This window comes from Glossina fuscipes, unplaced genomic scaffold, assembly GCF_014805625.2.
Source record: "Glossina fuscipes isolate IAEA_lab_2018 unplaced genomic scaffold, Yale_Gfus_2 1, whole genome shotgun sequence".
NCBI lineage: Eukaryota > Metazoa > Arthropoda > Insecta > Diptera > Glossinidae > Glossina > Glossina fuscipes.
In genome coordinates this window covers 31,424,225-31,440,954 of record NW_023998415.1, presented here as the reverse complement: position 1 = coordinate 31,440,954, position 16,730 = coordinate 31,424,225, and the positions used below count along the sequence as shown (strand labels likewise).

Genomic DNA, 16,730 nt, shown 5'->3' with positions numbered 1-16,730 from the left:
TATATATATAATAAACAGAAAAAATGGAAAAATGAAAAAAAAAAAAATTTGCTTTTATTGTAAAATTAAACCGGAAATTAAACAATGGCAATTAATCGATGAATAGATAAATCCATGTAATATTATATAAAGCAAAACTAAAATATTATATGAAAAAAGCTGCAACATTCACATGTAGATTTGTCTCGTCTAAACAAGAATATGCAGTCAGTAAAATGGCGTCCAACAGAATGGTAACGCCTTTTCCTTCCAGCTTGCAAAACAGGACATACAGCAAAGCTAAAAGTTTGAAGGCGAATAGGTATAAAACACCCTTAAAATGCGTGTATATTAAAACACGTTTCATTTTCATTGCGTTCCCCTTATTATTATTTACGACTATCTACTAAATGCCAGCCACAATTCGTCCCTTTCGTTTGCTTGCTTTCTTGAGATGTACCAATACACTGTTTTTTTTCTCTACTGCACACACACACACACACACACACACACACACACACACACACACATATATACATACACACAGTACTGTTTGTATACGTTAAGCTGAATTCAATTATGTGCTATTAACGTCTTCTAACCAAATCAGTTCATTTCGAACTTCACAGGCGTGCGGATAAGTCAATTTGAAACGGAAGTGCAAAATTAATATCTAACGAGGAAGCATCATTTTCGTTTGATATAATTTAACGAAAGAGCAAACAGTGCTTTACTTACTATATAGCAAATCAATAAAATTTCATGTTTTTTCATTTTTTGTTCGTCTAATCAAAACCAAAGAATGCTCTAAATGTGTTTGAAAATATCGTAGAATCATGGATACGACATTGTCATCCTCATTGAATGGCGGCGAATTAGATTCAGCCAGCTCCGGCGGAGCTTCGTCAGATAATTCTACACTTAATCAGGATAATATGCATTCACCTATATCCTATGGTACTATTTTCCTGCCGAATTCAGGTAAGTTGTAGGAGTAAACTAACCAAAAAAAAAAAAAAAAAAAGGGGAAGGGGGGGTGGGGCGGAGAACAAAATTTAACAAATCATAGTGCCTTTCCTTTAATTTTTTGCAACTTCTCATTTGATTCTTTCGACATTCGATCGAGTGGTCCGAGAAAGAGAGAGAGAGAGAGAGAGAGAGAGAGAAAACAAAGTGCTTTCTATCATCATTTTTGCGACTTTGCACCAATGTGCAGTATCACGGATACAATATGCGTCACCATAAAACTCTACAATGTCAATATTATTAGGAATCAATATTGATAAGTGAAAAAAATGATAAATTAAAAACAAAAAAAAAAGGCTTATGACAATTCGGCGACCTAATAATGAAAAGTCAAGTTGCAATACTTTGACGAAATCTCAGCCAAAATCGCGATTCCGTAAAAACCATCTTAGAGTATTCGCTTTGCAGCGAGATTAAAAACCATGTTCGACTACTATTGTTAGATGTAAAATTATCAAAAGTTTTCCTTTTACTCTATACAGTTAAATGGTAGTAGATTATTATAAATTCCAACTTGTGAATAATATTACAATAAAACATATTTACAAGGCTACGCATTAACAATCAATTAAAAATGCCTGATTTTATTGGCTATTGTAACTGGGCACTTAACTGGACACCTACTAACTTACTCACCTATTGTACATAATCGAGTGACTTTCTAAATAGAAGCGTTCGTTAAAGGAATTACGAGAAGATTCACTGAACGACGTCTGTCATGGTTAATTTAAATGCGCATTATTCTATGCAATCCATGTAATCTCATTAAATTCAAGTCTACGTTTCACATTTCACCTTAACCGAAAATCTCTTCATATACTCTTCATATTAAGCTCGATAGACCCTAAATGTTAATCAAAGTGATTGAAAATTTTTAAACATTTAATATATTAACATGGATTCTATTTCCATGCGATCATTAGGAGAACGGATGACGGCCAGCCACGAAATTTTTTATAAAACACAAGACATCAAAGATCGGTCCGTACATTCTCATTACGTTAGGATAAATTGGTTGCAATTGCTATAACAAATGATCACGAGATTACAGAAAACTTACCTTAAACAATAACAATTCCAGATGCATGCCTGCATGCATTGTGCTTTGTATGCTATGCTACTATGCTACTTTCACGTGAATTCATATCCCAAGTGCGGCAGTGTTTTGCAATTAAGCCGATAGCCTTAGATGCTAATGCTTTAAGACTTTGGTCTTAGCATTCATTTCTTCGACTAAATTAATTGTTAAATGTGAGTGTGTCAGTTATGCAATCAAAGCATAAAGCATAAAGGAAGACGTTCAATAACGATTTAAAATTTTTCACCACAATAACTATTTCAACATTAGAGAGGCGGCTGATAGGCGGATAGGTAAATGCATATGATTCAAAATAGTTTCGCATAGTACTTCTTAGATAATCGCCCACAATCCACTTGGAATGGTCTTTGTCACGGTTGCAGATGTTTCTGCCTTCAATTCGAAACGTTACTCCCTTTTTCCTTTACCCTTTACTTATAACCTTCCTGAACACGCTTATGCCTGGGTATTTATTAAACGTCCTCTAAGTGACGGCTTAAATATAAGAAGAAACTATCAAGACGTAAAATTAATCGTGATTTAATTCTGTTCTGCTTCAGCTTTTAATCACCACAGAGAACATGCACACTATTCGAAATCTTAACCCTTTTTAAGCCGCCTGCCTGACCAGCTAAGAAGAACAATAGATACTTGATGTTTTTTTTTTATTTTTTTATTTTTTTTTTTTTTTTTTTTTCATTATATTCAAGTTTCAAGCTTTTGTCTTTTGCTTTTTTTGATTTCTACTGGATGGCCCAAATAGTTCGAATTCCAGGTAATTCGATTCTTATTAAAATCTAGTGAAGCAAGTAAAAATATTATAGCCATACAAAGCCGGACATTAAGTACCCTGCACTATTCTTTTTGATACAAATTTTCAGCTTTTGTGATAAAATGCCATTAATCATAGTTTGTTTCCGTGCGAACGGATACTCTTCATGAGAACTCTCTTTCTCTCTCTCCCTCTCTATGGGAGAGGGTCAATAAGGGCAACAAATTTAGCAAAATTAATTTTTTTTCAAAGATTTTCTTCTCCTTTCCGGCACATAAAAGCTTACCTTACATCAGAAATTTTGTAAAGAGCGGTGTCGAACTAGGACGTACCGTCAATATTAATATTAGAGACCAATTTTCATCGTGAATTAATAATATATTTGATGTATACTGATCGTATAAGCGATTATATAGCAGGGCATTGCAAATATTTTGAAGAATCCGATTCAATTTTTTGTACCAATTAATCGGGCCGAATTATTATTATTAGTGGCCGATTTTTGCTGAGAAATTTTCAATATTACAAGTTTTTTTTCATACAACACCCTTTTCGATGGGGAGTGGATGTAAAAATGATCCAAATCACATCCAAATGGCTTTCGGAAATGGCTTTCTGCTTAAATACAAAAAAAATACGTAGACAGATATCGAATGTAAACAGGGGAACGTAAAAGCATAAATTGAACGATTCTGGAACGATTCTGAATCGATTACTGTATTAAAGTAAAGTGAACGTAACCTAGACCGTTTCGAGTGTTGCAAATATCCGCATGAACTTACTATACCCTGATCGATAAGTGATGTATGTGAATAAACATGTGCTATGTTCATAAAATGAACTATTCAACCCAATGTTTGTTCAGTTGTTAGCGACAACGCTAAGCGCAATTTCGCGTCATCTCGTTAAGCAAAATAATAAGGAATAGAAGTTAATATAAAATAGTTCAGATCAGCATAATAGTCAGGGATAATACGGAACAGCAAACGGCAAAAATGAAACAACTTTAAGCAACAACGAAAAAATGCTCAATAAAAAGTTGAAATCAGTTAATCAATCAGTTAAAAAATCATGTCTTTCGAAATTTTGTCCATCGCAGGCTATCGTGGTAATTTATCATGTAAAACAGTTTTGCATTTGGACAAGTTTTCCCCCTATGCGACGGATAAGCAATTGGAGCGACGTTTTCAAGAGATAACCAGTGATTTTGAGAAATCATCGTCAAATACAGCAACCACCTCACCGGTCTTTTCTTCCAGTCTAAATGGTTTAATATTCGATGGGGGAGTTGGGGTAGGAGCACCAATAGCCGCCGATCACAATGGCATGTCGAAATCTTCCACAACGACTACTGCCGCTATAAACATAGGCTGCATTGGCTTAACAAATGTCAATGCGGCAGAGGGATTAAGCCGCACTGGCACTGGCCCTCTAAATGCAACTCCTTTATTATCGAGCAGTACCAGCACAATATCTCACAACAGCAATTCAGCAAACAATCTTCAAATAGAGAGGAAATTTCTACAATTCACCACCGATCAGGTTCGCATAAAGTGTTAAAGCAAAAAGTATTTATGCGAACGCTTTCTCAAACATTTTTTTTCTTCTCACAGATACAATGTATGTGCGAGGCTTTACAGCAAAAAGGTGATATTGAAAAGCTCACCACATTTCTGTGCAATTTACCCGCTTCCGAATTATTTAAGAATAATGAAAGCGTTTTAAGAGCGCGCGCCATTGTGACTTATCATCGCGGTCAATTCCACGAACTATACAATTTACTGGAATCTCATTGTTTTTCCGTGAAATATCATGAGGATTTGCAGAAGCTATGGTTAAAAGCGCATTATAAAGAAGCGGAAAAAGTTCGTGGTCGCCCGTTAGGTGCGGTAGATAAATACCGGCTACGTAAAAAATATCCATTGCCGAAAACAATATGGGACGGTGAGGAGACTGTTTATTGTTTTAAGGAAAAAAGCCGCAACGCATTAAAGGTTTGTTATGAAACAAACCGTTATCCGACTCCCGATGAGAAAAAGACTTTAGCAAAAAAGACAGGATTAACTCTAACGCAAGTCAGCAATTGGTTTAAAAATCGACGGCAAAGAGATCGTACACCTCAACAAAGGCCGTAAGTATTGACAGTGAATAATTATTAATTTATTAACTCGACATTACATATATAGTCGCTTAAAGAAGCAAAACACTCTGTAACACTCTGCTAGCAAGAGATGACATCAAGTATCTAAATAATCTTTTTATGAATGACTCCTTGATGACTCCTTCGTTGCCTTTTTAATGGTTAAATGCCGACAATTAATTGAGTTTCTTTTCATTGCTCGCATCCTGTATACAAGTTTACTATTTAATAGTGAAAGTGGAATAGTGTACTCTTGTGCATAATGACGAGTTCGTTAAAATATTATAGGAATGGTTGAGAGTGTCCTGATAAGCGTATAGGCGATTATCCTTGAATCGCCAATTGTAACGCTTCCGTGCCAATAAGAAGGCAGACAAGTCCAAGAGACGGAAAGAGTATTGCAATTATATAGAAGAAAAGTGTTGTTGTTGTTGTTGTTATTGTTGTTGTCCCGAATTGCCCTTTAGGAAACACTCACTCTATCGAACTACCTAAACTGTGCTTTTTTTTTTTTTTTTTTTTTGTTCTTTTGATTGCTAAGCGTTCGTGAAGAACGTAAAAAATTTAAAAAAATTAAAAAAATAAATAAAAAAAAAATAAAAAATAGTTTTCAAAGCAAAGAAGAGAGTATTGCTTGGGTATATATGGAAGAAGCTTCGGCTGCTATGGCGCATTCTCAGTTATTTAATTTTTTTTATTTTTTATTTTTTTTTTTTTTTCACTTCAATTGCTTATAAAATTTACGTTTTAAATGAAAACGTGAAATGCCCTTACAGCATCAATGTCGAGTTTCGTATTACAACAAATGCAATAAATTTGTATTTTTACACATAAAAGTAATACAAGAGGTTTATTTTATTTATATATATATATGGCTCTTTTTCACTGCCTATATGTATATGGTTTTTTATTTTCATTTTTTTCTACATAAATTCCAACAACAATAACAACAAGTGAGAAAAGCACTTATGCACTAACTCTCTTTAAATACTTTTATAGAAAAAGCACTTAAACATAAATCGTCAACAGAAAATTCACTGCAAATGAAGTAAAACTGGAATGAAATTTAAAATAAAGAAAAAATGAAAATAAATAAAACGAATTCCTTAAAATTATGGCACATGCAGGCATGTGTGACGAAACCGATAAAAGAGGATTTTTCGGAATGAAATTGCCATTTGATGGCATTGCAATACTGACCATTGAAAACGCACGCTCGCACGTACGCACGTTTGCGAACAGCCTACGCCGACGCAAAAGCTGAAACCCATCATATCCCATATTATGTGTAACATGTGCTAAGTGTGTGTTCATATTCCAAAATGCGACGGAGCCTTTGTCTTCAATTATTTAACTTCATTGCAAATTGAAAAACAAGTGTGTAGAACACATTTTGAATTTATTTTTTTTTGTGAAAAATTTTTGTTTTTGGAAATTTTCGTCAAATCTCTCCGCAGGGTGTTATGTTACAATTTCTACAATTTTAAAATTGTTGTTGCATTATGTTGCACCATGTAACACGTGTTTGAAATCTCTGTCAAAGAATTTTTTTTCACTTTTTTTTTTCCTGCTCTCTCTCTCTCTCTCTCTCTCTCTTTTTTTTTTTCATTTTAGTGACATCATGTCTGTGCTACCAGTTAATCAACTAGATGCCAGCGGTTTTCCACGCATGTTTAACGCGCCAAGCTATTATCCCGAATCTATATTTAATGGTCAATAACATTAACATTAACACTATGAGTATTTATTTTAAGTTTTCATTCCTTTACGCCCTCCAGCAAACTTTTCATTTTCTTAGTAAGTGTTTAAGGTAAGTCAGTCTGTTTGTATGGGTATATTATATAAAATGCCTAATCAATGCCTAATTAACGCCTTTGCGTTGAAAACGATGTGCAAATGTATGTTCAACGCTTAAAACAAGATCAACACCGATCACTATGTCTCAGAAGCCGACATCAATACATGTAAATATCTCTCTCATTCCAAATCGGTTTGGCCGCATATCGGCTTTCACAAATTTATAATCACGTCCGCTCACACCGCACACAACCGTATACTTCGTTACAAGACGAATAGACGAAAGCTCGAGGCGCTTTAGTTTCGCCTGCTTTAATAGTTCACGAAAGGCAATAAGTCCGTTCAAATGGACAGATGCTTCGTCGTCACCTTTACATTAAATTAATTAAGCTATTAAATTGTTGTGTACCCTATGTGCTGGATATTTGGGGTTCATTTTGAAAAGAGTCTTGAAACGTTTCACTCATTGTTTTACGTAATTCTTTTAAGTCGTTGCATAAATCAAAATCGAATATAATTAAATAAAAATTTTTTGTAAATAGTTCCAAGTCATCAAATGGCACTTAAAAAATATTTATTGAGCGGTAAAAATTTTAAGATTTTGTTTTATTTTTTTTTTCGTTTTTTTTTTTTTTTTTTTTTTGTACTTGTAGGTATTATTCATAATAGAAGAATTGTGTCCCCTCCCCACCACATCATCGCGTTCAAATAATAGACAATTTTATTACACCTTATCGCGCAACAGTAGCGCTAAGTATGTATGGCATCTTTAAGACCAAGTCACTTCCGGATCCGTTTAGCAATGTCTGTTCAGTATTGATAACTTCTATCAATTTGCTTTTGTCTATTTGCTACACTCACTTAAACAAATGATAACATCCCGGAAACTTTTTTCGATTAATTATACATATACCGAATGATCAGAGATATTAAAATTTCCAAATCTGATTACGATTGCCCGAGTGCGTTACGAATGATGCAGTTCATATGGACATCAAATGATTGTATTTCGCTTAAAAAAATTAAATTTTTGCGCAAAACGTTTTGATTGCGCGGACAGACAGACAGACAAACATTTATAGTAATGAAAAAGGCAATTTTTGCCGCGGATCTCTCAAAAACATTCACTCGTCGTAATGATCACGAGTTCGTATTAGCAGATGTCCCGTTTTGGAAGAAACAAATGCAATCTTCTTTAATAGCATAGAATTTGCAGGCAATTGTTCGGTCTATGTCTCTTCATTTCTCTCTTCCTGTTTCTCTTTTCTACTACTGTTCGTCGTTGATTCGGTGGAATTTATATTTGCATTAAATTGCAAAGATTTGCGGTAAAAAGCTGAAACTTCCTAAAGACGTTCGTTCGTTCGTTCCAGTTTTGTACAAATATGCCGCCGAAACCCCTTGAAAAGCATAAACGATCTCAATCAACTAAATATCATGGCTTGAGTTAACCAAACTTTTTGCAATTATTCTACATACGTTATAAGTGGTGGGTGGCGGTTATCGAAGATTCGCTTAATGGCGAGTATAATTTTCTACTTGTGTATAAGCGGTAAAATAATAAAAAAAAATCATTAATCATCAGTTAATTAAAAATAAAGTATAAATAAATAAAAGCAAAAAGAAAAAAATCCTTTTTTTTTTTTTTGTAGCCTGCTCAGCTAGATGCTAATTGAGAAATAACTTCCGTTGGGTATTAGGCTTCATTCAATTTATTAAAAAAATTATTTTAACTCTAAACTGTATTTGAGTAATTTCTGTATTCATTAACTTTCAACACATGATGTAAGTGAATTCATGATATTGGGAACGAAAAGCTTAAAAGTTAGTTGATAAGCATAACTACATATAAGATACGGTGGGAAATCCTAAGAAAAGCTATCATGTACATTGCGATGATGCTTGTCCCTGCCTTTACCAATATATGAACTTTCTCTTGTGACTAAATCAAACACTGTAACGTGGCGAAAGACTTTATTGTTTCAAAGAAATTCAAGCAAGATATCAAATTGTGTACAAATTCTTTGGTGCCAGTCTTCTTCACCGGAGATAACATATTCAATTTTCTACAATGGGTACATGTATATATATTCTTGGCAGATATGTTACAATAATCGGTCCCCTATATTTCTTGCATATCTAAAAAAGCCAACTAAAAAAATTGTATATATTCCGCCGGACCAAATTCTCTACACCTACTGCCTTTCTTATCTTAGAAATAACCCAAAGAAGACAAGTGAGATTATTATAATCGGTTTCTGATCGAATCTTTTATACCCATCACCGTTATCGTAAAAAAGCCAAAAGAAGTAAAAGAACTAAATTTGAAGTAAGTGCAACTAATTTTCTTGGGCCACTTCTTTGTTTGGGTGACTTGTAAATTCTTACACAAAGGGAAAATGCTTACCACAGATATTACGATGTCGGATAGACGAACAAACGGCCTAAACATATCCGCATTCCAAATTTGAGTGGGACCAAAAATCTATATAGTTCGTTGGGTTTTTGAAGTCTGTTTCTGCGCGTTATGAAGATTTAATTTTGATGCACCCTTCTTTAATTTTGATTCATTCGTCTGCAGGTATTACAGCATCGAACATAGAATATGCGTAAAAAGTTGTGTACATTGTCTTACCCTTAACTTAGTAATGAGCGAAAAAGTAATTTTTTATTCCTTTTGAAAATCGAAAGTGTTCTCAGTTTATATGGTGCTGTATAAGTATCCTTCGATCGAGTTGGCCCGTTTTCAATACAAATCTGCCTGCAAGAACTTCTAATGTTTCTGCCAGCTTTGAAGTCGATAGTTGCACTTTTGCGGTCAAGAGAATGTTTACACCAGACACTGCACAGACACACATGCTTAAATCGATTCAGAATTGGACATTAATCCAGAACGTGTGTACTTGATGGTGTCTCCGAGTCTTTTTCTGAGCGCAGCAGACGTTTTGACAAAGTGAATATACCCCTCAACCTTCGATGATGAATATAATGAAATTTCGATGCTTGATAATATTTAGTATGCGTAGCCGATTTTTTAAAATTTCTATACGGGTATTAGAAAATCATTTATGAAATATTTTAGAAATTTTTATTCTTCCATCTACTGCTTCCTATTTTCACCATAGAACATACCAATTATAATCTTTCCTTTATATAGGGTGCGATCCAAAAATAGGCGCTGATGATCTAAATTTTGTAGAGTTAGTTGTCATATCGAATTATTATTATGAGTCAATTTTTATCGTAACATATTAAAATAACACTTTTTTGCTCTATAAAGGGATCGTTATACAGGATAGGGTCCAATAAATGGGCCCAGATGGTCCACATTTGGTACAGTTTTTTTTATCTTAAATTACTATTATAATTTGACTTTCATTTTGAAACATTGAAAATTAGACGTTCTTGTCATGTAAGAGTAGATTCAAAACATTGCCCCAGCCGTTCCAAAGGTTTCACACAAATTAAGAATGCCAAAATACTATTAGTCGGCAGAAAGGAGATATTGCAATTTTCAAAATTTCTCTGCAAAAGTGGCTAAGTAATAGTATTTCGGCATTCTAAATTGTTGCGAAAACTTGGGACCGGCTGGGGCAATTTTTTGAGCCAAAGCTCATATAACCGTTCTTACGGTATCACTGAATCTTTATATGGTGGAAAGGTCGAATCTCCAATATTTCATGATGAAAATTGGCTCATAATAGCAAATTGGCAAGTTTACCGAATTTGGACCACGTAGGTCGATTTTTTAAATATCTTCGCAGAGATTCTCGTGAAACGTATATATGCCTTAGATGCCAAGAAAGCTAAATTGTTAATTTTTTTGCGATGAAAATTTTCTCACGATAGTAGGTAAATAAAAAAATTAAGTGGTCCTAATTTGAACCACACGAATCTATTTCTTCCTCCACTCCATATAAGATAACTCATAGAAGCATTTCAACAAAAAACAATGAACGGTAGGGAATTTGTATCATATAAGACTATTGTTTTTGGACCCCAACGTATGCAGGCGCTATCATGAAACGCAAACGGAAACTGTGGAGAAAAAATCGAACCTTCCAATATGCGGTCGTTCATGAAAATTATGACTTTGCCTGAAAGTACGGTATACTTCCTGGTGTAATATTAACAAAACGAACGAATAACTATATTAGGCGAAATAGAGTAGAATATGTAATGGTCTGCGTTGCCCGACTATAAAGTTCTTACTGGTTTTTAATATCTTCAATACTAACGCAAAATGTTGATATGTCAATATGATTTTCAAAACTTTTTTTTTTTTTTTAATCTATGTGAAGTGGAGTTGCAGTGAGCCAGCCAAGCGATAGCATATTGCATTTTAAGATTAATTATATTAATTATGTTAAATTATTTGTGTAAATTTGATTACAGTGCAATAACACAGACGTTGGTCTACAGCGCTGTTCATTGCAACTTGAACGGATCTAATACTGCACGCATACGAACACAAAAAGGTAAAGATAAAGACAAACATACAAGATATGATACAAGCCATGCTTAAATCGATTCGAAACGTTAATTATTTACTTCCCGTGTATCCGGAATTATTTTTTAAAAAAAATCATCCTTGCAGCCTATAAACGCATTATAATCGGGTCAGGCCGACCTTAACCAAATCACTAAAAACATTTTCTATTTGATTACTTAATAAAACAGCAAATAAATACAATAAAGTTGACAGTTAATTAGAATTAATTTTAAAATTAGATGGAACTGGAATGTAAACAATTGGCAGCAGCATGCATATAAGTGTTAAATTTACTATTTAAACGATGTACAAAAATTTTTTATTCGAATATTAATGCATTATGGTTAGCGTAGATAATATTTTAAAAAATCTACATTATGTTATACATATATAATATCTATAAAAAAATACAATAAACTACAAGTTGTATATATATAAATTAATACATATATATATATATATATATATATATATATAAATACATAACTACTGACGTGGATTATACAAAAATAAAGTTTTAATACATATATATATATAAAGTTTTCAAAGAGTTATTCGATAGAGTTGTGAAGTATTTGTCAGTCGCGCGAACAATAAATGATCGAATCAAGATGTTTTACTCGAGAGTAATTTTTACGATATTTTTCTTTCTATCTATCGTTCACAGATTTAGGCGTTCTATTTGACCCATAGATTACGTTTTAATTTGTACATTGAGCTCTCGTTAAGCAAAGCTAAGTCCACGCTTGGTTTTATGAAGAGGTGGTCCAAGAGCTTGATGATCCTTACATTGCGAAAAGGCTGTACATGTGTTTGGTTAGACCTATACTTGAGTATGCCCCTGTTGTGAGGTCTCCTTCATATAGGTGCTACGTAGATTCAATTGAATCTATGCAAAAGCAATTCTTGCTGCTTGCCCTTAAGAATTTTGATTGGGATTCGATTTCCTCTCTTCCTCCCTACGAAAATAGATTGCTTCTGTTGTCCTTACCGTCACTCGAGAAACGTAGATTTGTTCTTGGCGTTTCCTTCGTAATCAAAATAATAAATGGTGCTATTGACTCGCCTGCATTACTTGGTGAAATAAGCTTTAATGTCTCTAACCGCTTCTCTAGGCACTTTACTTTGGTTAAGCTTAGTCAATGTAAATATAATTATGAGCTGTTTAACCCTCTCAGAGTTGTTTGCAAGAACCCAAATCATGTCTATCACTTATTCTCATTATCGGACTCTTTAAAGTCCATTAAAGCAACATTACTTAATACGCGTGATTTACCTATGTCGTACTCAAACTAGCTGTTGTTAGCTATTATCGGTTGCCAAGCTTATGCATGTTTGCGATGGCTTAGGGGTTCATTTGCAATTTGTTCTTATACCGATTGTGGGTGTGGCTCTACGCTAGTTGTGTACATGCTTCTTTTCTTTTTTTTCTTTTTTGCCTTCTCATTTGTTTTATTGTACTTATACTAAGTTTTATTATTAATTAATTTAAGATTTATTATAACAGCCAATTGAACTCGACTGTCAAATTTTTAGTTGAGTTTCTTGTATAAGTGAAATAAATAAATAAATAAATAAATAACTAAATTAAAAAAAGAAGTGAACACAAAGTAGCGACGAAAAGCCATCAAATATCTTAAGAATTGAAGCAAAAAAGCGGAACAAGATTAATAATTCAACAAGGTATTGCCCAGTGTAATAGAACCATACGTGCGCAACACCATTTATTTTTCACTTCAATTATCAAAATCAGGAATCAGGATAAGGTAAAATCAGGAATAAGATATCCCTGTCGAATATCTTATCTATATCTTAATGAGCCAATTACGGTAAGTGAGATTTTACTCGAAAGTAATTGTTACGATATTTTCCATTCAATATCGATTCATATATCATATGAAGAAACGCCTTCTTCCGAAAAGACTAGTTAGCTTTGGATTACACAGTTTTTGATATAAATGGCAAAGCATTTAGTGGCTAACCTCGCGATGCTATGTACGAATATCCCCCGAACAGACGATGCGTGTTATCATAAACTCGAGCCGGAAAACCGAGCAGTGGTTGATTTGTAGACTCTTCGCTAAAGTTTTACCTATCCTCGTCATAGTTTAAACTTGTTGTTTTTTTATTTTTCAGATCAGCCCAATTAATACTACAAGAAAATGGGTGGTTTTTTACATGCTCAACAAAGTTTTTACCGCCCATCCGGTTTTAAGGTTTATTCAACATTTCGAGAAGAAAATCTATTGTCGTTTCACAGCCGGTAGATGACAACGTAGCATCTGTTTCATTACATATCGCTAAAGGAATTGTTTCCTTAAGCACTCCTGTAGAGACAGGGGCAGTTGAAGATATAACGTCCAGTTGAGGAAAGTCGTTATATGGAAGAAAATTGCAATTTTCAGAATTCGTCGACAAAACTCGCTCTGGAATAATATTTGGTTGGTAAATTTATGTGAAAAATGTAGTTCGGTTGGGGTAATTTTTTGAAATCATCCTCTTGCCTCTATCATACAAAAATTGATTTAAAAAGTAAGAAAATTGTGTTAAGTCGTGAGGCAATTTTTTATACCCATCAGCCATACTCAATTTTCATGCTCTGTAATAAGGAGTGAGCGAGGTTGACAGTTTTATTTTCAAAACAAAAGTTTTCATCGCATAGTCACGTAATCGTTGTAGACGTGTCCTTTGAAAAGTTTACATCGCTTCCATGTTCTTTTGGAAATTTATAGGTGATATTTTCATTGCTGCGAACGAGAGAACGTTTAACACAGATACTACACGGTTGGGCAGTCGGACAGATGGGCAGGCGTATAAATGGGCATTCTTAGGTGCATTTTAAATTTTAAAAACCGAATTAATATACTTTATGGGGATTTCGAAGCTATAGTTGATCAGTGATGAGTAAAAAAGTAATTTTTATCCCTTCTGAAGAACAGAAGTGTTCTCAGTTTATGTGGTGGTGTGGGAGTTTCGTTGGCCCATTTTCAATACCAACCTGCGTGCAAGAACTTGCAATTTATTTGCAAAATTCGAAGTCGATAGCTGTTTATAACACATATTATACCGACGGACAGACGAATAAGCTTAAATCGATTCAAAATTTGATGCTGATCACCAATATATGCACTTTGTGGGGTTTCCGAAGCTTCCTTCTGAGTACAATCGAGTATAATTTTTTATATTTTTTGATGAAAATTAATTCATAATAGTAAGTTAACATAGAAATCAACCTTATCGTATCCGGGCCTCGTAGGTGTATTTTTTTTGATACCACCGCATATAAGGATTTTTTCAAATACGCGAATTTTACAATATTTTGTGCATGCAAAACGAATGAGTACCTATGCTACGCGACATGGTGTAAGGTATCTAATGATCGGCCATGCATGACTGTAATGTTCTTACTTTGTTTAAATATAAATTTAGGAGAAAATTATTGAATATAATTGAAGAAAGAAAGTAAATTTATTTAAAAAATAGAAATTTCCTCTTACTCCAGATGAGTATCATTTTTTGTATCAAAAAGATCAAGGAGGCTATTTTATAAACTCAATAGATTAAAAGTAGAGGACCTTCTAATATTGTCAAATATGTAGCGATCCAACACTTCTGTCACACTTTTCGTAAAATTCACAGCTATAAGTCGGTATTACGTGAATCATTGTTAAATGTATGACTATTATAAGTGTAGTTACTCATGCGTCTATAAAATGTTTTAATCTCGTCGAAATTAAAGGCCGTTTCGGACCGGGCTTTAAAGCTAAAAGTTGGATTCATTTGGATACCGACACTAAGTGAAAATTCTCATAGATTCATATAACATCTTATATAAGATTCATATAAGATCTTATATATTTCCATCAAGTATTGATTGTATTTATTTATTTATTTATTTATTTGAATTCTACTTATACTAGAAACTCAACTAACCAAATAACAGACGAGTTCAATTGGCTCATAATGCAAAAATTATATTAATTAATAATATAACTTAGTATAAGTACAATAAAGCAAATAAGAAGGAAAAAAAAAGAAAAAAAGCATGTACACTATCAGCATAGGGCCACACTTACAACCGGTACAGGACCAAATTGCAAATGAGCCCCTAAGCCATCGCAAACATGCACAAGTCTGGCAACCGATAATAATTAACAATAATTCATTTTCAAATTCAATGGTCGTGGGTTCGAATCTCAAGTGCGGTAGAGTTTTTAATAAAAAGCCGATAGCCTTAGATGCTAGTGCTTTTAAGAGTTTAGTCTTAGAATTTATTTCTCTGGCGAAATTAATAATAATAATATATACAAAAGGAGATTCCGAAGTGAACGGTGAGTTAAAAAGTGTATCATGACGACAGAACCCAACACTATTAGGAAAAGGAAGGAAGTTGTCAGCAAACAATGCTAACAAAAGTGCCTTCAACTGCATGATGTTTTGATAAAACTTACACAAATTTTTATAACATTAACAACAACAATAACAAATAAATAAATAAAAAAAAGTAAAAAATTTCCATCCATAAGGCAAAACATAAGAGTGAATTATTCACTTATAGAGCAAAAGCTGAACAAATTCGCCATGAAGGAGTCCACATTCCATCACTCTCTTTTTCTTTTCTTTTAAATATTACTCCACTGCATTAGTAAATTTGAGCGTTACTTCCAAAATTTGTCGTTTTCAGTTTTTCGTCAAGTCTCCTAGCTAAAGCTAGCTGTGCTTTGGTTTGTGGTGCTGGTGTGGTACTGTCGTCAACCAATTGCACCGACAGTGGTTCAACGACCAAACTTGTTTCACTCCCATACAAAAAAATGAAAATGCTCATACTTTCTTGTTCGGCATTAAAAAATCCCTTAAGAAAGCATAGCGTGGCAGGGCTGTCACTTGAAAATTTCAACAAAGATGCCACTTCCCGAGAGACTATCTTCGTATTACACTGAATATACCTTCCCAGATCTTTTCTCCTTGTATTTTATACCAAAAGCCGTTTGTCGTATACCTCTTGCGTTTAGTAAATTCTCTTCCTCTCTTATTTTTGCATATATGACTTTCATTTTTTCTCTATTCATTTAATTTGGTGTAGTTTATTCTTCATTCTTCTAGTTATCAGATAATAAAAATGCAAATAATTGTTTGAATTACATTTAATTTTTCTTCCTTCTATTTGTTGTTCACGGCTTTATTGAATTTTTCTTCCAATAATAAAAATATAATCAACCATACATTGTAAAGCCGAAAATCATGCGATTTCTTTTGTCTTATTGTGCGTCGCTGCTTTGGGTGTCAAAAACGACGCACGCAGCAATTTTAAAAACTTTATCAAAGATTTACGTCAACGTAAAACGCAACGCACATTAGATTGTCAAATACACACCCACACACACACCACAAAATCAATTTTGTCTTAACAGTTTCATGCGCTACGCGCTACGTAGGACATATAACG

At 33.7% G+C, this 16,730-nt stretch overlaps 1 protein-coding gene across 1 annotated transcript; it reads left to right on the top strand.

Annotated features, from left to right (window-relative positions):
• The first annotated feature begins 815 nt into the window (after positions 1–815).
• Positions 816–7,352, top strand: LOC119632031 (homeobox protein SIX4). Its single transcript, XM_038024704.1, has 4 exons — positions 816–960; positions 3,955–4,397; positions 4,469–4,986; positions 6,610–7,352. Exons 1-4 carry the CDS (start codon positions 816–818, stop codon positions 6,713–6,715), a joined length of 1,212 nt encoding a protein of 403 aa, XP_037880632.1. The 3' UTR covers positions 6,716–7,352.
• Positions 7,353–16,730: the final 9,378 nt, after the last annotated feature.